General features: G+C 39.5%; 1 protein-coding gene across 4 annotated transcripts in view; it reads right to left on the minus strand.

Moving 5' to 3' along the window:
• Positions 1–26,310, minus strand: part of ehbp1 (EH domain binding protein 1) — a 199,868-nt gene that overhangs the window by 18,370 nt on the left and 155,188 nt on the right. For all 4 annotated transcript variants that reach the window (XM_087802015.1, XM_087802014.1, XM_087802016.1 and 1 more), the window contains 2 exons: positions 1,796–1,895; positions 533–606 (listed from right to left, as the gene is read on the minus strand). In XM_087802015.1, the coding sequence (XP_087658141.1) occupies positions 533–606; positions 1,796–1,895 (174 nt within the window). The remainder of the gene's footprint in view (positions 1–532; positions 607–1,795; positions 1,896–26,310) is intronic.

Consider the following 26,310-nt stretch of genomic DNA (forward strand, 5'->3'; position numbering starts at 1 on the left):
TCATGAGGTGAAACATTTAAATGATCTTAAAGTGACACATGTTCAGAAGAAGAAACATCTCAACGTACGAAACTTCTGGAACAAACGAAACGTGCGTGTGCGTGTGTGCGTGTGTGTGTGTGTGATTGTGTGTGTGTGTGTCCATGTGTGTGTGTCTGCAGGTGTGTGTGTACATGTGTGTGTGTGTGCGTGTCCGTGTGTGTGTGTAGGTGTGTGTGTGTGTGTGTCTGCAGGTGTGTGTGTACATGTGTGTGTGTGTGCGTGTGTGTGTGTGTGTGTGCGTGTGTGTGTGTGCGTGCGTGCTTGTGTGTGATTGTGTGTGTGTGTGTCTGCAGGTGTGTGTGTACATGTGTGTGTGTGTGCGTGTCCGTGTGTGTGTGTAGGTGTGTGTGTGTGTGTGTCTGCAGGTGTGTGTGTACATGTGTGTGTGTGTGCGTGTGTGTGTGTGTCCATGTGTGTGTGTAGGTGTGTGTGTGTGTGTCTGCAGGTGTGTGTGTCTGCAGGTGTGTGTGTCCATGTGTGTGTGTTGTACCTTCTATGGCCAGCATGGCTCTGAGTTCTCTGTTCAGCAGTTCGAAGCGTCGCTCCAGATCGTGTTCTTTCTCCCTGCAGCCAAACAAACACACAAAGTTCATCAATATGTTAATGACTAATCATTAAGCACTTAAAGAAACCTGCAATAAACATTGATTCGTCAGTCGGCCAACCCTCCGCGGCTCCAGCATTAATCTACTGCGCATTAGTGATACACAGCCTCGGGCGCACACGCGTGTGAACGACACACACCAGTGTGTGGTCAGTGTGCGACGCTCGTGTGTCGAGCAGATTCAATTCTTCATCTTTCAAGCACATATAAAAAAAAGCTAATTCTCTCACTAATAGATTCGTTCTTCACAGACGTCGCGGCACAAAGAAATAATCAGCTCTTCTGTCAATTGGCCTCTTAGAGGCTCAGCCGTGATTTCATTAGGACTTCAACACACGACACCTGACAGAGATTCATGTCCGTTCCACCTGTTTTGGACCCGCTTCTGTCAATTTGTTTATTCCTTTTCTAATGAGTATCATTTCATTTAGGTTTTTAATTAGTATCATCGTGTTTTCTTGTGTGTTCTTCAAGTATTTCTACACACACAGAAAAAGTGTTTTCTTTCTTATCAAGAATCTACATATTTTTTTCGTTTCGTTGTTGTTTTCATCATCATCATCATCTTCATCATCATCATCTTCATCATCATCATCATCTTCATCATCATCATCTTCATCATCATCATCATCTTCATCATCATCATCATCTTCATCATGAATAATGGTGAAAAGAAACAAAAAGAAACAATCATTTTGAGAGTCGTTGGTGTTTGAAATGGTTACTATTATAAGTATTATAAGTATTAAGTATTGTAAAGTATTATAAGTATTATAAGTATTGTAAAGTATTACAAGTATTATAAGTATTATAAGTATTGTTAAGTATTATAAAGTATTCTTAAGCATTATAAAGTACTATAAAGCATTATAAAGTATTGTAAAGTATTATAAAGCATTATAAAGTATTATACAGTATTATAGATTATCATAAAGTATTGTAAAGTATTGTAAAGTATTATAAAGCATTATAAAGCATTATCAAGTATTATAAAGTATTGTAAAGTATTGTAAAGTATTCTTAAGCATTATAATGTATTGTAAAGTATTGTAAAGTATTCTAAAGTATTGTAAAGCATTATAAAGTATTATAAAGTATCATAAAGTATTGTAAAGTATTGTAAAGTACTGTAAAGAAAGATGCACGTACAGCAGCGACAGCTGGTTCTGGCGTCTGATGAGCGCGTTCTTCTTGTTCACCAGCATGAACCACTCCTGCATCATGGCCTCCTCCTCCTCCTTGTTGTTGCCTGAGGAGAAACGTATGAACATGTGATCACAACACCATCAATAACACGTCAATATCGGATCAAACGTCCGTAAACATCTTATGTTCCGTGTAAACAAGCTTCACGTTCGCAAACACGACGGATCAACGCGGAGCATCTTGACAGTCGAGCGACACAAACACCCGTCGATCCTTCATCACGTCTTTACAGAAGAAAACATGGACGACACGTGAAACCGTCTACGATGTAACGACGTCTCTGGTCAGTAGATGTCGCCGCAGAGACGCAGCTTCACGGCACCAACGAAGAAGTCGCGTCAGACGAGCGTCGGACGAGCGTCGTGAGAAACGATGAGAACGGAGGTCGTCGGATGAGAGAAGGTTTAAAGCTCGACACAAATGAATGAATGTAATAAAGTGTGACGTGTTTGTTCCTGGTGCTCATGAGCAAGACGACCCTGGTTGATGGTTCAGCTTCATGCATCAGTTCCAAAGAACAACTTACTTTTATTGAAGTTCATTTGAACATTAAATATAGTTTATTGTATATTTCAAGGAAGTAAATCAATGATTGATGGACGTGACAAAAACTTTCTCAGCTCACAACATTTTTTTCTCATGAACTCATGACCTCATGACACACGATTTGTTTCTCATGACATCCTGACATCATGACCTCATGACCTTATGACATCACGACGTCACGACCGCATGACGTCATGACACAACATTTGTTTCTCATGACATCATGACCTCATGACACAAGATTTGTTTATCATGACATCATGACATCCTGACATCATGACCTCATGACATCACGACCTTATGACATCACGACGTCACGACCGCATGACGTCATGACACAACATTTGTTTCTCATGACCTCATGACATCATGACCTCATGACATCATGACACAACATTTGTTTCTCATGACATCATGACATCATGACATCATGACACAACATTTGTTTCTCATGACCTCATGACCTCATGACATCATGACATCATGACCTCCTGACCTCATGACATCATGACATCATGACATCATGACACAACATTTGTTTCTCCTGACATCATGACCTCATGACCTCATGACACAACATTCTCGTGACAGGACGACCAGAAAAGTTTGGCCTCAAGAGTTCCTTCGTTCTGTGACTCTGGACTGAAAACGATGCGTAAACACACCATGTATCGAAGCGATAAAGGAAGGAAGTGATTTTGTTCCCGAGCGCCGTCGATGCAGACAAAAGGCGAGCGCATGGACGTGTGTGTGTGTGTGGACGTGTGCGTGTGTGTGGATGTGTGTGTGTGTGTGTGGACGTGTGCGTGTGTGTGTGGACGTGTGTGTGTGTGTGTGGACGTGTGTGTGTGTGTGTGTGGACGTGTGTGTGGACGTGTGCGTGTGTGTGTGGACGTGTGTGTGTGTGTGGACGTGTGTGTGGACGTGTGCGTGTGTGTGTGTGTGTGTGGACGTGTGCGTGTGTGTGGACGTGTGCGTGTGTGTGGACGTGTGTGTGGATGTGTGTGTGGACGTGTGTGTGTGTGTGTGGACGTGTGTGTGGACGTGTGCGTGTGTGTGTGGACGTGTGTGTGTGGACGTGTGTGTGGACGTGTGCGTGTGTGTGTGGACGTGTGTGTGTGTGTGGACGTGTGCGTGTGTGTGGACGTGTGCGTGTGTGTGGACGTGTGTGTGGATGTGTGTGTGGACGTGTGTGTGTGTGGACGTGTGTGTGGACGTGTGTGTGTGTGTGTGTGGACGTGTGTGTGTGTGTGTGGACGTGTGTGTGTGTGTGTGTGGACGTGTGTGTGTGTGTGTGGACGTGTGTGTGTGTGTGGACGTGTGTGTGGACGTGTGTGTGTGTGTGGACGTGTGTGTGTGTGTGTGGACGTGTGTGTGGACGTGTGTGTGTGTGTGTGTGTGTGGACGTGTGTGTGGACGTGTGTGTGTGTGTGTGTGTGTGTGGACGTGTGTGTGTGTGTGTGTGTGTGGACGTGTGTGTGGACGTGTGTGTGTGTGTGTGTGTGTGTGGACGTGTGTGTGGACGTGTGTGTGGACGTGTGTGTGTGTGTGTGTGGACGTGTGTGTGGACGTGTGTGTGTGTGTGTGTGTGTGGACGTGTGTGGACGTGTGTGTGGACGTGTGTGTGGACGTGTGTGTGGACGTGTGTGTGGACGCCGGCGAGCGTGTGGACATTTGTGATACTGAACCAGCAGATGTATGTCATTCATTTAGCGCTGGAGCGCGAAAATAAGAAGAAATGAAAGAAAGCCTCAGGATTTAGTGGATCCAGGGGCTGCTGGATTACTGTAGTCAACTTTGAAACGGACGACACTCGCAGGGAGGATAAAGCCGGCGCTGACAGGTCATTGTGTTGCCTCCCAGTCAAATAAAACAAGCAAATAATAATGGCAAATATTAAGCTCCTGTGACATTGTGGCGAGCCGGGCTGGAAGACGAGGGGGATTATAGAGCTATATCCCCCGCCGCCAGACCGCCGGCACCCACCGGCCAATCAGAGGCCGCGTCTCATGGACCAGTCGTGAGGAGGGGGGGAGAGAGAGGGAGAGAGAGAGAGGGAGAGGGGGAGAGAGAGGTCAGAGAAAGGTAGAAGGAAGGTTGAGGGAGAGATGGAGGAGCTGCTCAGCATCCTTCGCCCTTTCCTTGACCACACTTCAACTTTGACCTCCACGTGACCCTGAAGGAGGATTTATATCTGAACACATCTGTTTGTTCTGTGATTCTTCTCAATTATATCTGTTTTAACCAAACAATGTCATTCGACGTACGTTTATAAAAAAATGACTAACTCATCGCAAAACTTTATTTATATGCTTGTATTTGACGCTTCTACACTCTAGCATCTAAGAGCTATTAACGTTTTCTCGTACGAGACCAGAACGATGTCATCAGAACCGTCACCGTTTCGTCATCGCGGCGCGACATTCGCTCGTGGAGACGAGAGCCGAGAACACGTTTTGTTTTGTGGAGAAACAAATGGTGTGAATGTCTCTGGCAGGAGCCGCCGTCTGTGTTTCCTCCAGCACTGAAGCTGTGCAGCGGCGCTGGCTCTCGCGAGGCCATCTTGGATCAAAGCATCTGGCGGCGCCGGCGTTCCCGGGTCTGGTTGTTTGCATTACAAGCTTCTCAGCGCCGAACACGAGCAGGAATCGACGCCGTCCGACTGAATGGATCTGGCGCCGCCGCCATGTTTGATCAGCACATCAAAGGATTAGTTGAGAACGAGCGAGACACTGTGTTCGTCGCGCCAGCGTCGTTATGTTGTGTCGCGACGAACAACCTGGCAGCGACGGCGAGGAAACACACGAGATAACATCAGCGCCGGCGACACACACACACACGAGATACAAGTGATACACACATCCTAACAAGACTGGTATCTGATCGAGTGTCGCCTTGTTTTACTGAGTCGAACACACTGACAATAGTGAGAGTGAAGACAATCACTAGTGAAGGTTGGTTAAATAACCAGCGAACGTTGGTTAAATAACCAGTGAACGTTGGTTAAATAACCAGCGAACGTTGGTTAAATAACCAGCAAACGTTGGTTAAATAACCAGCGAACGTTGGTTAAATTACCAGCGAACGTTGGTTAAATAACCAGCGAACGTTGGTTAAATAACCAGCGAACGTTGGTTAAATAACCAGCGAACGTTGGTTAAATAACCAGCGAACGTTGGTTAAATAACCAGCGAACGTTGGTTAAATAACCAGCGAACGTTGGTTAAATAACCAGCGAACGTTGGTTAAATAACCAGCGAACGTTGGTTAAATAACCAGCGAACGTTGGTTAAATAACCAGCGAACGTTGGTTAAATAACCAGCAAACGTTGGTTAAATAACCAGCGAACGTTGGTTAAATAACCAGCGAACGTTGGTTAAATAACCAGCGAACGTTGGTTAAATAACCAGCGAACGTTGGTTAAATAACCAGCGAACATTGGTTAAATAACCAGCAAACGTTGGTTAAATAACCAGCGAACATTGGTTAAATAACCAGCGAACGTTGGTTAAATTACCAGCGAACGTTGGTTAAATTACCAGCGAACGTTGGTTAAATAACCAGCGAACGTTGGTTAAATAACCAGCGAACGTTGGTTAAATAACCAGCGAACGTTGGTTAAATAACCAGCGAACGTTGGTTAAATTACCAGCGAACGTTGGTTAAATAACCAGCGAACGTTGGTTAAATAACCAGCGAACGTTGGTTAAATTACCAGCGAACGTTGGTTAAATAACCAGCGAACGTTGGTTAAATTACCAGCGAACGTTGGTTAAATTACCAGCGAACGTTGCTTAAATAACCAGCGAACGTTGGTTAAATAACCAGCAAACGTTGGTTAAATAACCAGCGAACGTTGCTTAAATAACCAGCGAACGTTGGTTAAATAACCAGCGAACGTTGGTTAAATAACCAGCGAACGTTGGTTAAATAACCAGCGAACGTTGGTTAAATAACCAGCGAACGTTGGTTAAATAACCAGCGAACGTTGGTTAAATAACCAGCGAACGTTGGTTAAATAACCAGCGAACGTTGGTTAAATTACCAGCGAACGTTGGTTAAATTACCAGTGAACGTTGGTTAAATTACCAGTGAACGTTGGTTAAATTACCAGCGAACGTTGGTTAAATTACCAGCGAACGTTGGTTAAATTACCAGCGAACGTTGGTTAAATTACCAGCGAACGTTGGTTAAATTACCAGCGAACGTTGGTTAAATTACCAGCGAACGTTGGTTAAATAACCAGCGAACGTTGGTTAAATAACCGGCGAACGTTGGTTAAATTACCAGCGAACGTTGGTAAAAATAACCAGCGAACGTTGGTTAAATAACCAGTGAACGTTGGTTAAATAACCAGCGAACGTTGGTTAAATAACCAGCGAATGTTGGTTAAATAACCAGCGAACGTTGGTTAAATAACCAGCGAACGTTGGTTAAATAACCAGCGAACGTTGCTTAAATAACCAGCGAACGTTGCTTAAATAACCAGCGAACGTTGGTTAAATAACCAGCGAACGTTGGTTAAATAACCAGCGAACGTTGGTTAAATAACCAGCGAACGTTGCTTAAATAACCAGCGAACGTTGGTTAAATAACCAGTGAACGTTGGTTAAATAACCAGCGAACGTTGGTTAAATAACCAGCGAATGTTGGTTAAATAACCAGCGAACGTTGGTTAAATAACCAGCGAACGTTGGTTAAATAACCAGCGAACGTTGCTTAAATAACCAGCGAACGTTGCTTAAATAACCAGCGAACGTTGGTTAAATAACCAGCGAACGTTGGTTAAATAACCAGCGAACGTTGGTTAAATAACCAGCGAACGTTGCTTAAATAACCAGCGAACGTTGGTTAAATTACCAGCGAACGTTGGTTAAATAACCAGTGAACATTGGTTAAATTACCAGCGAACGTTGGTTAATTAACCAGCGAACGTTTGTTAAATAACAAGTGAACCAGCATCTCTTCTAAATGCTCTTGTTTAGAGAACGAGTGGGAAAAGGAGGAAGGAAAAAACACAAATAAGATTAAGATAATCATCTCGGCCGCGGCTCCTTCCAGTCCAGATAAGAATAATGGAACCAGGCCTGAGGTGGTCGAGCTGCTGGTCCGGCCTCTGATCGAGCACATGGCTACAGTCGAAAGTTAGCATGAAACCCTACGTCAGAGCTAAACACTATCGTTTTGGTTCCTTTTTGAAGAACAAAAACTATTAGAATTATACGAGAAGGCATTCATTTTTCAGCACTTCATCAATTTACTGAGGTATATAGAAGTAGTAAAATCTCTCAGATTACATGGATTCAATCTGAAAATGTTCTTTTAAACGGTTAAAAAGATTTGGCCTCTAATTAAAAACAAAACTGAGCTGTATAAAGATGTTTCAATGAAATATTAGACCTTAAATGACGGTGAAGCTTAATTTGATGAAGGACAAGAAGAAATGAGAAAAAACAATATTATACTCCAGATAGTTTTGGTGAATATAAGTGTTTTGTTAAAACTTCTTGACTGTTGAAAGAATTTGGACCCTTGAGTTTGATGCTTTAAACTACAGTTAAATAACTATTTAAAGCTATATTTGGCTCCCGGGCCCGAGTTAGACGCAGTGACAATGATAAAGAGGGACCACAAGAGGTCCAGACGCAGACGAGACCTTCAGGAGTTAAATAGTTATAGTTCAGACTCTTGTAGATTCAAATTCAAGCTGGAATTTAAAAATGTTTTTTCTTGAATGTTGGTAGAAATTCTTCATAATCACTTACATCCGAACTTCTCCAAACATAATGAGAGAAACAACAAGTCAGAAACAAAACATCCCTAAAATAAAAACATGTTTATTCCATTTGTGTCTTTTGATTCTTGCAAAGTGCATCCGGCTGCACTTACGGCGCACCCGGGGAATCCTAAATGGATCCATTATGACAATTGTACATTTGCTCTAAACTGACAATCAAATGAAGAGAAAGAATAGCTTTTAATCTTTCTGTTGATCACTGGGGTGTTTGAGGCGCAGAACCAGATAAACAACGATAATTGAATAAAGAAAGACGCACAACATTCAAATAAAACAAATCATAGTGTTTTGCTTTGTGTGTTAACTTCATCTTCAGCAACTGTTTAAGCAAATGATCTTAATTTATATTTCATGGGATTTATTTTAAAGTGAATGGCACATTGTAGATAATTCACATGTATATATATTCACTGCAAAAAACTTCAAAAATCTCAAGTACATTCGTAGTTGTAGTCGAAATATCTTATAAATCTTTAAACAAGAAGAAACTTCAGTGAGAAACTGCGTCTTTTTAGCTGAACATGTTTATCTTTAACATACATTATCGTTTCACTTGTCACATCAGAATATTTTATTATTATTAAAGTAAAATATATTGTTGTTTTAAACTCATTTTTGTAATAGTATTTAACTTTTATTATTTCTCTTTTTTGGAAAACTAACAATTTTTGAATAGAAAATAAATATTTCTATTCAAAAACATGAAGTTATTAAATCTATTGACGGCCATTTGTTTGTTTGTTTGTTATTTATTTGTAAACAAGGTCTAAGTCGTATTTAACAGAATGTTAAAAGTATCTGGTAAATTCTTGTTGAATCAAAAATGTTGTGTTTTTGTCTAGTAAAGTTTACAATTCCAGAGCAACAAGACGTTGAATACATTCTTTTGTTGATTCTTAATAACAGCAATATTGACAACTACACATATTCATTGGTTACTACACAACAAGTGTGTTTATTCCAGACATAAGTGTCGGGTGATGTTCTGTAGGTCCATCTGGATTCAGCAGGATTTTGAAGGTTTTGTCAACGAGGTATTACCAGACAAGAATGTGGGAAAACAATATTTCAATAGTGATTAAATACAATCGAAGTATTTAAAAAATACTCTAAGAAAAGGATCAGACGAAGGAACAGAATATTCTCAACGTCTTCAGGAACTTCACAGAGAAAACAAAACCACGAAACGCTCTGATCGTCTCGTTTCTTATCCCGGCATTTAATCCAATCGCTGCTAATCCAATTTGTCTATCAGACGAATAAAAGGGAGAAGAGGAGGAGGAGGAGCAGGAGGAGGAGAAGACCCGCGGAGGGGAGGAGATTCTTCGAGTCACTTTCTGAGCCGAGGTTTACTTAGATGGACGCTGCGACGAGAACGTCGAGCAGCAGGAACCACAGCCGTGAGAGCCAGAGAGCCTTGAAAGGAGAAGGAAAAGGGGGGAATAAAGAGGGAGGACAGGAGGAGGAACATTGTTTTCTCTGATTAGGTAAGAGCTCGTTAAGAGGCCGACGTGAATATGCATGACGGGGGTCCAGAGGTCGCGGAGGACCAGGAGGACCAGGAGGACCAGGAGGTTTAATTAAAGTGTGACGACCGCGACAGTTCGAGTCTGGAGAAGTCGAATCTTATTCTGATCCAGTTCACTCTTCACATGTTCAACCCTCGTCTCTGCACATGTGAGTCTCTTTCCTGCTGCTCCTCACTGGAGCTCCTGAGGCCCGACTCCTCCAGGAGCTCCAGTCCTTTTAGCCGTCAAAGGCACAATGAAGCAGATTCCTGCTTTATTGAACCTGAGTATAATGTCTGCTGAATGGAGCACATTAACCGATTCACACTCACCTCTCCACCCCCCCTCACTGGAGGGTGAGAAAAGGAGAAAAGAAAAAAGAGGAGAAACTCCCCACACACACAATGAGTGCCTTTTCCATCCGTGTCATTCGTCAACCACTGCTTGCTCTCCGCGGACAAAAGGACAGCGAAGGACGGCGAGAGTTCTGAGGACGAGTGCGAGGCCCGAGGAATTGAAGTGGGTCAGTTACACAATCATAAGTGGGTCTGCACAATAATTCTCTCTTTGTGACCCACACAACAGGAAGTGAGTGTTGGGGCTTCTCACTGTAGCACCTGCACCACCGCGTTGTGTAGTTCGATTGTGTTACTGCAGCTCGTTGAAGTCATTCTCATGGAATCATGGTTCTACAGTCGACACACTCTGGTTTGGTCCCTTAACCTTCGCTGCTCACAGACCTGAGTGATGTTTATTTTCACGGATCAAACGTAAAAACAACAAAATAAAAGCACAGACAAAAACCGTGAAACGACATTTTCTCGAACATATTTTTAAATTAACTGTCGAGAGTCACGTTCAAGTTTGACTTGAGATCAAATCTGGTTTTTCCAGATAAGACAGAGTTCAGACGGTAATAATCGATACAACATGTAAAAACTCATTGTATCAAAGAAGTCGTACGACATCAGCTCAACAAGTGTCTCTTCATCTAAAGCCTCACATGTGGATCGAGACACATCATGAACTTCCATTCAATTTTATTTAAAGTGTCTTATTATAACAAAGTTATCTGGAGACACAGTTTAAGTAAGACTTTAAAATCTACAAAAACATCTATGAATTGTTGACCAGGTTAAGGATCAATTCTACAGAAAATGATGAGTGTTTGTCTTCAGACACAATAAAAGGAAAAACTGACTAAATTGTTTTCGACGACACTCAGGTAAAAAACATCCTGTAAGTAAATAATGACGAAATACAAAATCCAGGAAGTAAAGTTGTAATGTTTTTCATACAGGGTGGGGGGGCGGAGTCTAACTCAATCACACAAGTGTCAACAATCTTGTAAACACTCTTGGTCGTGTCGTGTTTATCAAACTGTTCTATTCTGTACAAACCAGGAAAGAACGACTACAAGTGAACGACCGACAGACGTACGATCTGTAGCAAAAAAATGTTCCACAAGTTGTCATTTATTTAAAAAATCCAGTCTCGTGTGGACAAACATGTGTGGGAGGAGCCAACAGACTCACCTGTCACTCATATGAAGTCACTGGAAAGACACAAGTGTGAAGACACAAGTGAAGACACAAGTGAAGACACAAGTGAAGTCACAAGTGAAGACACAAGTGAAGACACAAGTGAAGACACAAGTGAAGACACAAGTGAAGTCACAAGTGAAGACACAAGTGAAGACACAAGTGAAGACACAAGTGAAGACACAAGTGAAGACACAAGTGAAGTCACAAGTGAAGACACAAGTGAAGACACAAGTGAAGACACAAGTGAAGACACAAGTGAAGACACAAGTGAAGTCACAAGTGAAGACACAAGTGAAGACACAAGTGAAGACACAAGTGAAGACACAAGTGAAGTCACAAGTGAAGACACAAGTGAAGACACAAGTGAAGACACAAGTGAAGACACAAGTGAAGACACAAGTGAAGTCACAAGTGAAGACACAAGTGAAGTCACAAGTGAAGACACAAGTGAAGACACAAGTGAAGACACAAGTGAAGACACAAGTGAAGACACAAGTGAAGACACAAGTGAAGTCACAAGTGAAGTCACAAGTGAAGACACAAGTGAAGACACAAGTGAAGACACAAGTGAAGACACAAGTGAAGACACAAGTGAAGACACAAGTGAAGACACAAGTGAAGTCACAAGTGAAGACACAAGTGAAGACACAAGTGAAGACACAAGTGAAGACACAAGTGAAGACACAAGTGAAGACACAAGTGAAGACACAAGTGAAGACACAAGTGAAGACACAAGTGAAGACACAAGTGAAGACACAAGTGAAGACACAAGTGAAGACACAAGTGAAGACACGCTCTGCGATCAAAGAGCGACGCTCTGAAGCATGTTAGCTTCTGCAGGGAGTGATTTCTCACTTCCTCGCTCGCACACACACGGACCAACACAACAATCTAAGTGGACTGAGAGTCTCGCGAGGAATCAGACGAATATCACGGCAGGAGAACAGAAGCCAAGGTTTCTACACCGAGAGGATTCGTTTGAGGAAGTGAAAGAAACAGAACTCCATGATTATCAGTCGCTGGCGGAGAAAAATGACAAACAAACGTCAAGATATTGGTTCATAAGAATCTAATGTTACAGGAAGTATTTAGACGATTAAAGACATCTGGAAGTTCTGATCCTGAACTGAATTCAACCAATTGTAGGTCAGTTGATGGATGAAACTAGTTCATCTTCATCATCATCATCATCATCATCATCATTACTGCACATCAAACTCACTGCAGTCTTGAGAACAACTTCACCTCATATACAAGTGTTTGTTAAAGAGCGTTTAGTGTTGGTACAAAATAAATAAAAAAATACTGTATCTGGTTCCTCGTAGAGTTTTACTCCTGGAACACAACGGGATATAAACGAGGGAACACTGTAATACACGGTAATACACTGCAATACACGGTAATACACTGTAATACACTGTAATACACGGTAATACACTGCAATACACGGTAATACAGAAGCACCAGATCATCACAGTCAATTTGTGTCGAGTATCAAAGGATTTTAAGTGTCATATAATCTCAAGAATACAATTTGACACGTGATCGACGTCCTGAACCTTTTTCTCTCAAGAACCAGTTGAATCCGCATCATGTTCAAGACCTTCCGATGAAAACAGTCAAAACTACTCATCGACTGGAGGTTTGACCTCTGACCCTCAGCAACGTATCTGTCGACCGAGAGGTTTTTATGGACCGAACCCCAGAATCCCTCGGAGCTGGTGAACGTCATGAACCGTCGTCGCTGGTGAACCCGACGCTCGTCAGCGACGCCTCCTCGACGCTCGTCAAGCTTTTCAGTCGAAGCTAAATAAGACGATTTCCAAACCTGTTCCCACTCAGCCGGAGGCGGCGGTGAAATCAGACGCTCTTCACGCACCGTTTCTCAATTATCGTTCTTATTATTGTCGCCCGTGTTCATTACCCGCATTATCGTCACACACACACACACACACACACACACACTTCAGGGTGTTGTGGCGTCGGACGGAGACGAGAGGCTTGGAAACACTTCAGGTAATTAATATAGCAGGAGGAGGCAGATGAAGGAACAGGAACGCTCACCTGCCGTTACCCCCTAAAAGGTATTTCATTAGCGGCTCTTTTACCAAACAAGACGAGGAACAAAGAGCCGTTTACGCCGGTCTCGGCTCCAGCGCCGCGGCCCTCCAGGACGCCTGTGGCCGAGACCGAACAAGAGGAGAGAAGGAGGCGAGAGGAGGCGAGAGGAGGCGAGGAGAGGCAGGAGAGGCAGGAGAGGCGATCCCCATTCATAATCTCATGACAAAAGGCAAAAAGGCATCATCCTATTAACTGCGTGATCTTCAGCGGCTCATGCTAGCTGCCGTCCACGGGGGGCTCTCTTTCATTCTGGAGGTGAGTGGGTGATAGCGAGCGGCGCCCACCGCCTCCCCATTAGCCCCCGGACAAGGGTGGCTATGAAAGGAGAAGAGACCTCATGCTAAGGGGTCCCTGCTTGGATTTTCTTTCCATTCTGAAGACGATGAGCTTCTTGCTTTGGACCTTCGGGGGTCCGGCTTTCATGAGGATCCACCGACACACAGACGTGAGATCGTCTTTAAACCGCCGCAGATTCCACTGCGAGGGTTTCATATCAAACGGATTCGCCTCAGAGACGCCAAATAATCATCAACAAGTTCATCGAGACGCTAACAATAATAAACACGTCTTCATCGAGAACTTTCCAGGGTTTCCACTCAACGGAGGGTCTTTGGTCAATGATTTATATTTTTAATGACTTTTCCTTGATTCTCTGAGACTCCTGTGTTGTTCTCAGTATTATCTTGACTTTTAAAGTATATTTTATTGAGTATTGTTTTGATTGTTTAAGCGCTTTGTGACCCTGGTCTGGAAAAGCTCTATAAATACAAATGACTTACTTATATTTGAAACATGGCATCACATGACTGATCGTCTCATGATCGGATGAAAGTTCCATCGAGTCGATCGACGTTCTTCTCGTCCGGTGACTTTATTTTGACGTCAAAAGAATCAAAAACACGTTGAATTAAGAAAGAAAATCTAGATAAATATGTAAAAAAAAATATTAAACTCTCCATCCCTCTCAACAACCCTCTGGGTCTGAGCTCCCATGATGCTTTGCCGCCCAGCCAACCAGACCCCGATCCTAATTGACATGGCAAACATTTTATCATTAAAATACAGCGTCGTATCGACCAATCAGTCGCCACTAAATAGAGCCGTGTGTAGAAAGGCATCATGGGAGTTTTGATGGCACCTTAAGTGAGGTGGGTTTGGTATCTAGAGCTGAGGTGTCGTCAAGGTTTATCAATAAAACACATGTTTGTAACAGTTTGTTTTCAGCTTGTTGGAATCTGTTGAAATAAGTTCTGTGTCGAAAAAAGTGAGAAACATGAGACTGTGATGTATAGTCAGTGAGTAAGTATTTCTATATATACTATATATACTGTATATATATATGTGATATAGACTCAGTGTTTGACAAACACTTGTAAATGTACGGCGAGAGAAAACCAGCCTCTCCTAACTTTGACTTCCACATATAATTAAAATGTGTTATTAAAGGAGTGCAGATGTTGAGCAGATGTAAGTCCAGGCTCTTTATCTCGCTCACACTCATCTGGTTTGTCGCCCTCCATTCTCCGGTGTAGCGCGGCGAGAAAAAGCCTGCGATGACCTGGGTGTGTAGCTTATTAACCTCCATCAGTTCTTATCACACAATGAATGGCCGAGTCATCGGCGCCTCCTCGTCAATCCAACAGGAAGAGAGAAAATCTCTCCGTGTGAGGCTATAATTCAATCCAAAACTAAATCATTTAGGAAGCACACACACACTCTGGTGTCACCTGCAGTGAGAGGCATCGTCACACACACAATGTGTGTGTGTGTGTGTGTGTGTGTGTGTGTGTGTGTGTGTGTGTGTGTGTGTGTGTGTGTGTGTGTGTGTGTGTGTGTGTGTGTGCGTGCGTGTGTGTGAGGCAGAATAAATTAATGGTTCCTCTGGCTTTGATGGCATTAAGAGCCTCTCAATGCTCGGCACTAAATGCTTTTCTCTTCCTCTCTTTCCCTCCGTCTCTCTCTCTCTCTCTCTCTCTTTCTTTCTGACGAGTGAGGCCACCCAGCAGAAGCGAGTGATGCAAAACACCAGAGTAATCCCTCCTTCATCCAACAGCAGAGCCACCTCACCCGCTATCTTTAGTCTTTGACACACTGGCCATTATCTGTGGGATTTACTTAAACCCAACCTTCATGTATTTGTTAGTATTCCAGCTCCGCTCGAGTGTGTGTGTGTGTGTGTGTGTGTGTGTGTGTGTGTGTGTGTGTGTGTGTGTGTGTGTGTGTGGTGAGGGTCAAGAAGAGTTATGATGAAGAAACTGAAACTAAAGATGATAATTGTTTTCATATTGTCCAGTTCACCTGTAGAAATATACTATATTCCCTTTATATAGTGAACCTATAGTAAGTAATATTTATAGAGAGCTTTTCTAGACCAGGGTCACGAAGCGCTTAAACAATCAAAACAATACTAAATAAAATATATATAAATACATATAAATATATACTTGAAAAGGTCAAGAAAACACAAGAGTCTCAGAAAATCAAGGAAAAGCTCATAAAAGTGACTTAAGATGTTTCTTGAAGGAGTCAGTAGATCATAACTAATCATATTCATAATAACTAATAACAGTGATAATAATAATTAGTAACAATGATAATAATAACTAGTAACAGTGATAATAATAACTAATAACAGTGATAATAATAACTAATAACAGTGATAATAATAACTAATAACAGTGATAATAATAATTAGTAACAATGATAATAATAACTAGTAACAGTGATAATAATAACTAGTAACAGTGATAATAATAACTAATAACAGTGATAATAATAACTAATAACAATGATAATAATAAGTAGTAACAGTGATAATAATAACTAATAACAGTGATAATAATAACTAATAACAGTGATAATAATAACTAGCAACAGTGATAATAATAACTAGTAACAATGATAATAATAACTAATAACAGTGATAATAATAACTAGTAACAATGATAATAATAACTAATAACAGTGATAATAATAACTAATAACAGTGATAATAATAATTAGTAACATTGATCATAATAACTAGTAACAGTGATAATAATAATTAGTAACAATGATAATAATAACTAATAACAGTGATAATAATAACTAGTAACAATGATAATAATAATTAGTAACATTGATAATAATAAATAGTAACCGTGATAATAATAATTAGTAACAATGATAATAACTAATAACAGTGATAATAATAACTAATAATGATAATAATGACTAATAACAGTGATAATAATAATTAGTAACAATGATAATAATAACTAGTAACAGTGATAATAATAACTAATAACAGTGATAATAATAACTAATAACAGTGATAATAATAACTAATAACAGTGATAATAATAATTAGTAACAATGATAATAATAACTAGTAACAGTGATAATAATAACTAGTAACAGTGATAATAATAACAGTGATAATAATAACTAGTAACAGTGACAATAATAACTAGCAACAGTGATAATAATAACTAGTAACAATGATAATAATAACTAATAACAGTGATAATAATAACTAGTAACAATGATAATAATAACTAATAACAGTGATAATAATAACTAATAACAGTGATAATAATAACTAATAACAGTGATAATAATAATTAGTAACATTGATCATAATAACTAGTAACAGTGATAATAATAATTAGTAACAATGATAATAATAACTAATAACAGTGATAATAATAACTAGTAACAATGATAATAATAATTAGTAACATTGATAATAATAAATAGTAACAGTGATAATAATAATTAGTAACAATGATAATAACTAATAACAATGATAATAATAACTAATAACAATGATAATAATGACTAATAACAGTGATAATAATAATTAGTAACAATGATAATAATAACTAATAACAGTGATAATAATAACTAATAACAGTGATAATAATAACTAATAACAGTGATAATAATAATTAGTAACAATGATAATAATAACTAATAACAGTGATAATAATAACTAATAACAGTGATAATAATAATTAGTAACAATGATAATAATAACTAATAACAGTGATAATAATGACTAATAACATTGATAAGAATAACTAGTAACAGTGATAATAATGACTAATAACAGTGATAATAATAACTAATAACAGTGATAATAAGGTTTATAATAGATAACCTCCAATGACCAGTTTTAATGCCAAGAACATAATTAAAAGAAAATCATTATATTCAGAAACAACTTCATCAAAGTAGTTATAAGTAAAATAATTACTTGTGTTAATAGATAGAAAACCAACAAAGAAAAATAAAAAAGGTTTCAAGGAGAATTCCAAGAGCCTCAGTACAAATATGACATCATCTTGTTTGACTTCCTTCAATCCATGTTTGGTCTCATGATAAGTTACACCTTCTTCGAATCAAAAGTCTTCTCGCTCCTCAAATGAAACTTCTCTCCGTCACGAGTGTCGGTAACAGGATTGAGTTGCTGTTGAAACGGCAGATAAACCCAGTTGTGCTGCTAAGCTCAGGTTAAGCCAGGTGGGTTTAGCAGGACGGTGTGTTTACACACACGAGTGTGAAGCATCACAGCGGCTCAGACGACCAGTTGATATGGTTGTGCGTCAACATTAGGACCTGATGTTGTGTTAATTACTGCAGCTCAACACAAACCACAGGGAGAGAACGACACACACAAGATGACACAACACATATTATTTTAATTAATATATATAATATATATATATCTTCAAGGATGTTGTTATTCTAACTTCTAACTTTTACTTGTTTTTACTACATAAAATACTCATTAATTGTGTTATAGTCATCTACACAAATATGATGTGTATCTTAAACCTTTTCTCATTTAATTGTTGTTTTTTATCCCAAATTTGAGTTGACACTATGGGTGTGTATTGGTAACACAACGTATCATGATAGTGTAGTAACAAGTATATATGTGTAGTATTGTCCAGTACTTGACTCTTGACGAAGTCGTAACTACTTTCATTTGTTTTCAAAACTAAAATATGTCCAAACATCAGCTTTAAAAGCTGCTGGACTCACTGTATCCTCTCGTCCTCAGTCATAAATGCTGTGAATATTTATATGTTCACTGAAAATTTAAAAAACGTAATTATTTTATTTTATAAAAACTCAATAGAAACAAAGAATAAAATAATGATGATAAAAATGAAATTTGATTTAAAAAAAAACAACCAAATGTAAGTAAAAGAAAAAAAATAGATTCAGTGGAATATTATAGTATTATGAAAAATATAAGTATCAATATTGTTGTCACAGAGAAGAACAGAAATAAAAAAGATTAAACAGAGTTTGAAAAAAAAAAATAATTATAATAATACAATAATTATATAAGAATATTGATAGTAGTTAAAATAATATTAAGTAAGTAAGTCATTTATATTAACATAGAGCTTTTCTAGACCAGGGTCACAAAGAACTTAAACAATCAAAACAATACTCTATAAAATAAATACTTTAAAGGTCATTAGAGTAAATAGCAACAATATAACAACAATAAAAAGTAGTAAATGAAAAATCACAGTATAGAAAAATCTAAACTAACTAAAACAATATATTTTAAAATGACAAAGAATTACTGATCATAGTTTATTTACAATTAAAAATATCCTCACTTTCCTAACGTCTGCCGTGTTAATGACACGTGATTAACAAGTGCATTAATTAAACGTGTGTGTGTTTGTTGTCACACACACACACACACACACACACACACTACATGTGTAATGGAGGCGAGAGGTTTGTACGACGACCGTCACTCGCCGCCTCCCGACGTGTTGACGGACAGCTGCCGTGTGTTTAGCATAAGTAGCTCCGCCCCCTCCATTAGCAGAGGAGAAGCTGTGTGTGTGTGTGTGTGTGTGTGTGTGTGTGTGTGTGTGTGTCGGGGCAGCTTGACCCCCCCTGGGGTAGATGTTAGAACAAATTTAAAGGGTGTCATATTACACGCCTGTGACAGACGTGAACATTGAATTTACTTAATGAATTAATCGCAGTAACGGCTCTAACAACATTAGCAACACCTTCTGATCCAGACATTCCTGTTCGTCACCAACATGTTGAAAAGTACGACTCTCGGTTGTAAGAGTCGACAACAAACTGTCAGTGCTGCAATACACACACACACACACTAAACTGTTGTTTAAATGCAGATTTAAATGGAAATGTATCGGGTGTGACAGCTGTTGGTATTTGTAGCCTGGAGTGCTTATTACAATGGGAAATGATGAGGGAGGGGGTGTGTGTGCGAGTGTGTGTGTGTGTGTGTGTGTGTGTGTGTGTGTGTGTGTGTGTGTGTGTCGGCGAGCAGCTGTGTTAGCAAGTGAATGGTGTAATTACTGACCAAACCTCTGTCATTAACCTGCTCCGTGGCAGCAGATCATCAGTTAACATGAGAAAAGCTGCGTTAATTGAGTGACAGCTTGAAATTCAATTACGAGCAAATCATAATAAAACACTTTTTAAAAACAACCAAAACAATCCTTTGGTTGTTTTCCTCGTGATGTGACGACGTTATTTTGAGAGAGAATTACAGAAAAATCCTGTCATTCTGTCGGTTCATCGTCGGTCGATACGAGTCGCGACGTCTTCACTGTTGCCTCGAGGGTTTGTGTGTTTTGGGGAATTTGTTTAATTGTTATTTTGTCACAATAGAAGTGTTTTGCAATTCTACACACACTCACACACACTGAAAAGAAGTTTATCAGGAGTTTTTATTTTCACTTTCTCAGCAGTTGGTTAATGGGTTTTTTTAAGATGTTGATGTTTGGCTCTAATTTGGTTTTTAAATAGTGTTTTCTGTGGCTTTAGGTTAACTTTAGTTTACTTTAGTTAACAAGACACTGGTTATTCCTTGATCTTATTTCATTTGATTCACCAGCGGCTCAGACAAGTGTTGGAAGGAACAAGAAACTATTTAAACAATTACTGTTATTTTGATTATTAATGTCTGAAAGTGTTTTGTTTTGAAAAACATTTTAACCTCGTCCTGTGACTCTTGACACGTCAAGCTTAGCTCAGATACACTTAACTCAGATAGCATGCTTACGTTAGCTCAGAACATATAGCATGCTAACGTTAGCTCAGAACATATAGCATGCTAACGTTAGCTCAGATCATACAGCATGCTAACGTTAGCTCAGAACATATAGCATGCTAACGTTAGCTCAGAACATATAGCATGCTTATGTTAGCTCAGAACATATAGCATGCTTACGTTAGCTCAGATCATATAGCATGCTTATGTTAGCTCAGAACATATAGCATGCTAACATTAGCTCAGAACATGTAGCATGCTAATTTTAGCTCATATATGAAGATATTTCAAACACAAAAGAAGCAAATAAGAGGCACAACAATAATAAAACTAATACTTCTTTAAGAGTTTGTCTTTACAAACTGATTGTTGTAGTTCTAGAAGATTTAGAAGTGACTGTATGTGAGATCATGGAGGAACTAACACGTTTATTGGTATTTATTTGCATCATTCAATACTATTCTCTATATATAAGAATATAGATTTTATTTTAGTTGTTTGTGTTCTTTCTGTGAGTATTTGTAGCTCCTGAACTAGATTCCAGTGAATATAAAAAACATCTTTGTGGGAAAAAAAGCGATTTTTATGTTGGATTATTTTCCAATAAAAGTTTTATTGAATACAATAGAATAACAATCTTAGCATATTTAGCTTGATTTTGTTACTTGATTTTACACTTTTTTTATTTAGTTTTTCCTGACGGTCCCTAACAACCGCCTCTGCAGGAAAAGTGTAGAAACTATGATTTTTCTTTAAGTTACTGGAGTCAGTGCTGAAGAATAAACTATAATATAATACACTTCCTGTCCTTTGAAATAATCTGTCGAAAATAGTCTTAAATCAAACGTATTTGTATCATATTTATTAATATAAAAAGGATAAATTATAATAATTTTAAATGAAATATAAAGAGATTTAAAAAAACATCTAAACGTTAGCGAGCGCGGCGCTCCGGCGCCCTCTATGGACCCGTCATGCTAACACGCCAGCGCAAACGCCATCAGGAGCAACTGCTTCTAACAGACAGAAGCCTCAACAGAACCAGACTCCTGTCGCCACGTGAGCCTTCAAACTTCTTCTAAAAGTCAAACGAAATGACGAGTGTTTGCGTCGAGTTGCTAACCAGAGCCGCGGCTCATGGAAGCTTCGGCGAGATGTTCCAATAAAGAACAGATTATCATGAGCGTCCATTGTGCACCTCACAGTTCTCTCAGCGACCCCCCCAGACCCCCCCAGACCCTCCCTTCTCCCTCCTTCACCCTCTTTCTTGCCTAAAATATAAATGGCTACTGTTGCTGGACGAGTCGCTGCAACTTTCTGAGCTTGATGAGGAGAAACAGATTGAAAAGTGCAGCCAAGAGAAGACAAACGAACGAAGGCGACGACGACGACAAACAAACCGGGCCTCGGCCGTGACGAGAGGCTCCGCCCCCTCCATCCTCCCGTTTTATCTGAAGATTCTCAGACAATGCCCAGAGGATCCCGTTCCCTAATCTTCCCAGAAATCCCCCTTTCATCCCCACTGTTCAAGAATGTCTGAAAGCCTGACACCGGGAGGAGAAAGGAGGAGGAGAAAAAAAAAAGAGGGAAATAAATGCACATCTGGGCGAGAAGGGGTCGGTGTCACCGAGCCGGGCCCGCGGGTCGACTAATTAAATTGTTTTGCTGCTCAAACATTCAAATGGCCGACGAGATTAAGAGTCCGAGCAGGAGGGAGGGGGTCGTGGGGGGGGGGGGTTAATCTGGGTTCTGACCCAAATGAACCCCAGAGTCACACGTGCACGCCGACGTGCACCAGCATCTTCGCACCAAACAATAAAAAAGCTCAAATCCTTTGTTTTGTTCCCTCAAAGGCAGAAGGTTTTAAAGCATTGATCCCAGATTTGCTTTTCTTCGCCGGCGTTTGCTGCTCAAGTGAATCTAAACACATTCCTGCGAGCGTCGGCGCCGCCAGCGAGTGTTTTGTTGCCACGGCGACGAGATGACCAACAGGTTCTGAGAGGAAAGTTTAGTAACTTTAGTAACATCTGACCCGACGGAGATTGAACTGAAATTAAGAATTTTCTTGAATTGAATGTTCAGTTTTTAGAGACAGTCGTGGTTCATCAGGATATCGATGGAAACATGTTCATGGCCTTAAAAATGTTAGATTTAAACTGTTTTAATTGTTTAAATCTCACCTTAACAGTGTCAAACTATTTGTTTATTCTCCCAAAGCATTCTGGGTATTTGTATTCATGCTGTGATCGACAATTCATGTCAAAATGTTAAAGAAAAGAATTTACTTTTAATTGTATTTTTATGATTTTCTTTTACATTTTAGGAGAAAATGTTTGTTTTTTTACCAAAATGACAGTTTTTTGTTAAAATTATGATTTTCTTTAAAATAAAAAAGTATTCCCTGAAGGGCAGTTTTTTAAAATTCATTCCAAGTAATGCATGACGTCACAAATGCTACGAGACAAATGTTAACGTTTGTTTTTGACGATTTAAAAGTGATTTAGATTTTTCATTATTTCCCATAAAATGATCAAAATGATCGTAAGAAAGAAGATAAAAGTCAAAATACAAACAAGTTCACCATTTTCTTGAACTTTTTACTTAGAACTCTACTGGTCTACTACTACCCCAAAGCATCATGGGTGTTTGTATCCATGCGTGATCACGACCTAAACATGTTGTTTCCGGGGGACTCATTAAGACGCGACACCTAAAAAACAAGTGATTAAAGAGCAAAAAGCTTAAATCTTGACGAGGGTATTATAGTCGCTGCCACTTTTCCTTCGCTCGCCGCCGCCAGATTAGAAGCGTTATCCCATTAAAGTTGGTAAAACTGTTCTTGTGTCTTTAAGCTCCGGTGGACGAGGTCAAGATGAGGAGCGTCACAGTGTAATCTGCCCCCAGTTACAGGAATTAATGCTAAGCTGCAGCTACGTTTGTCAAAGAACCTGATGATATACTTAGAGCTGCGTGTTTGTGGGTTTGTGACAAGACAAGTGTGCGTGTGCGTGTGAGTGTGTGTGTGTGTGTGTGTGTGTGTGTGTGTCCACGGGTCCCAGTGCGACTGAGCTTAAATCTCAAGTCAAACTATAAAGTGATACACAGGCTGGATTAGAGCTGCAGGAACTTGTAAGAAGATCACATGACTGAATGGAACCAACATGTTACTGATCACATGATCACATGACTCAATAGAACCAACATGTTATTGATCACATGATCACATGACTCAATAGAACCAACATGTTACTGATCACATGATCACATGACTCAATAGAACCAACATGTTACTGATCACATGATCACATGACTCAATAGAACCAACATGTTATTGATCACATGATCACATGACTCAGTGGAACCAACATGTTACTGATCACATGATCACATGACCACATGACTCAGTGGAACCAACATGTTATTGATCACATGATCACATGACTCAGTGGAACCAACATGTTACTGATCACATGATCACATGACTCAATAGAACCAACATGTTACTGATCACATGATCACATGACTCAGTGGAACCAACATGTTACTGATCACATGATCACATGACTCAGTGGAACCAACATGTTATTGATCACATGATCACATGACTCAGTGGAACCAACATGTTATTGATCACATGATCACATGACTCAGTGGAACCAACATGTTACTGATCACATGATCACATGACTCAGTGGAACCAACATGTTATTGATCACATGATCACATGACTCAGTGGAACCAACATGTTACTGATCACATGATAACATGATCACATGACTCAGTGGAACCAACATGTTATTGATCACATGATCACATGACTCAGTGGAACCAACATGTTACTGATCACATGATAACATGATCACATGACTCAGTGGAACCAACATGTTACTGATCACATGATCACATGATCACATGACTCAGTGGAACCAACATGTTATTGATCACATGATCACATGACTCAGTGGAACCAACATGTTACTGATCACATGATAACATGATCACATGACTCAGTGGAACCAACATGTTATTGATCACATGATCACATGACTCAGTGGAACCAACATGTTACTGATCACATGATAACATGATCACATGACTCAGTGGAACCAACATGTTATTGATCACATGATCACATGACTCAGTGGAACCAACATGTAACTGATCACATGATAACATGATCACATGACTCAGTGGAACCAACATGTTATTGATCACATGATCACATGACTCGGTGGAACCAACATGTAACTGATCACATGATAACATGATCACATGACTCAATAGAACCAACATGTTATTGATCACATGATCACATGACTCAGTGGAACCAACATGTAACTGATCACATGATCACATGTTGTACTCTCACAGTTGTCACGAAGAACTGAAATAGAGTTTTTCTTCATGAAAAAATTCAGTCTAAATGTCTTATTTCAACATGTAAACAGACAAAAAATGCTTTTTCGAGAGTAAATAAAATATATTTTCACATGTTTGAATTTTTCAAATTGAGGTTATTATTATTATATAATCTGTGATGTCGACTTTCACTTTATTAAGTTTTTGTTTTTAATGATTTTCTTGAACATTTAAAACATTCTTTCAATAAATAGTCATTAAGGTGTAATTTCTGTTTCTTAAACTAATACTTGATTTAATTTAAATGTCAGGTTTTTATTTGTTTATTCTTTGGATTATTTTAAGAGATCAGTCCTCGATGTTGACGCCATTGTTTTGGTCACTCGTGTTATTTGCATCTTTATCTGTGAAGCCTTTTGTTGTCGTCGTTTGTGTTGTTTCTCTTCTTTGCTAAACTTGTATACTTTTGGGAAGCAGTTAAAGATGAAGACGTGAATGTTATTTCAAGTCAAACAAACACACAAAGAACACGTCAACACAACATGTAATGATGAGGTGAAGGTGAAGAGACGCTCAGATGGAAACAAGATACTACCATATTATACATTATACATACATGAGTGTATTTTTATAAACTTTGTTTAATTTGAATCTGTTTTTAGGATTTTCTAGTTAATCTAATGGAAGATCTTTTGTGAAACATTTTGTGTTTAATTATTTCACAGTATGGTAAATTTCTAGAAGGAGGTTTTAAATGAACAATATTTCCTTAAATGAAAGCAGGTGAATAAATGTTCAACACTAACATATAAACACGTGAGCGACTCAGTCGACATCAACCGTCTCGGTTCTATTCAAACAGATACTCGTGTTTAAAGTACATTCAAGTCGACACAAAGGCAGACGAACCAGCGTTAATCTTATCTTCTCTGAGAGCGATTCTTAAACGTATGTTAATCTGGGCCAGAAAACCCTCATTGTTGTTTATCTCCATCAGACGCACAGTAGGTGGCGCTGCACCGACACTGAGAGACATTACTGGATAAATGTGTCCATTGTTGTGAAATAAAAAGGTGTGTGAAGTTCAGGACGTGAAGGATCCAAACAAGGTCTTTTCTACGTGATGCACTTGAACGTGTCTTTACGTAACTATCAGTCCAGATAGTTACGATGTAACGTGAACGTTGTAACGTAACTTGAACGCCTCTTCACGCAACTATCAGTCCAGATAGTTACGATGTAACGTGAACGTTGTAACGTAACTTGACGCGTCTTCACGTAACTATCAGTCCAGATAGTTACGATGTAACGTGAACGTTGTAACGTAACTTGACGCGTCTTCACGTAACTATCAGTCCAGATAGTTACGATGTAACGTGAACGTTGTAACGTAACTTGACGCGTCTTCACGTAACTATCAGTCCAGATAGTTACGATGTAACGTGAACGTTGTAACGTAACTTGAACGCCTCTTCACGCAACTATCAGTCCAGATAGTTACGATGTAACGTGAACGTTGTAACGTAACTTGACGCGTCTT

Source organism: Callionymus lyra, chromosome 11, assembly GCF_982586985.1.
Source record: "Callionymus lyra chromosome 11, fCalLyr1.hap1.1, whole genome shotgun sequence".
Taxonomy (NCBI): Eukaryota; Metazoa; Chordata; class Actinopteri; order Syngnathiformes; family Callionymidae; genus Callionymus; species Callionymus lyra.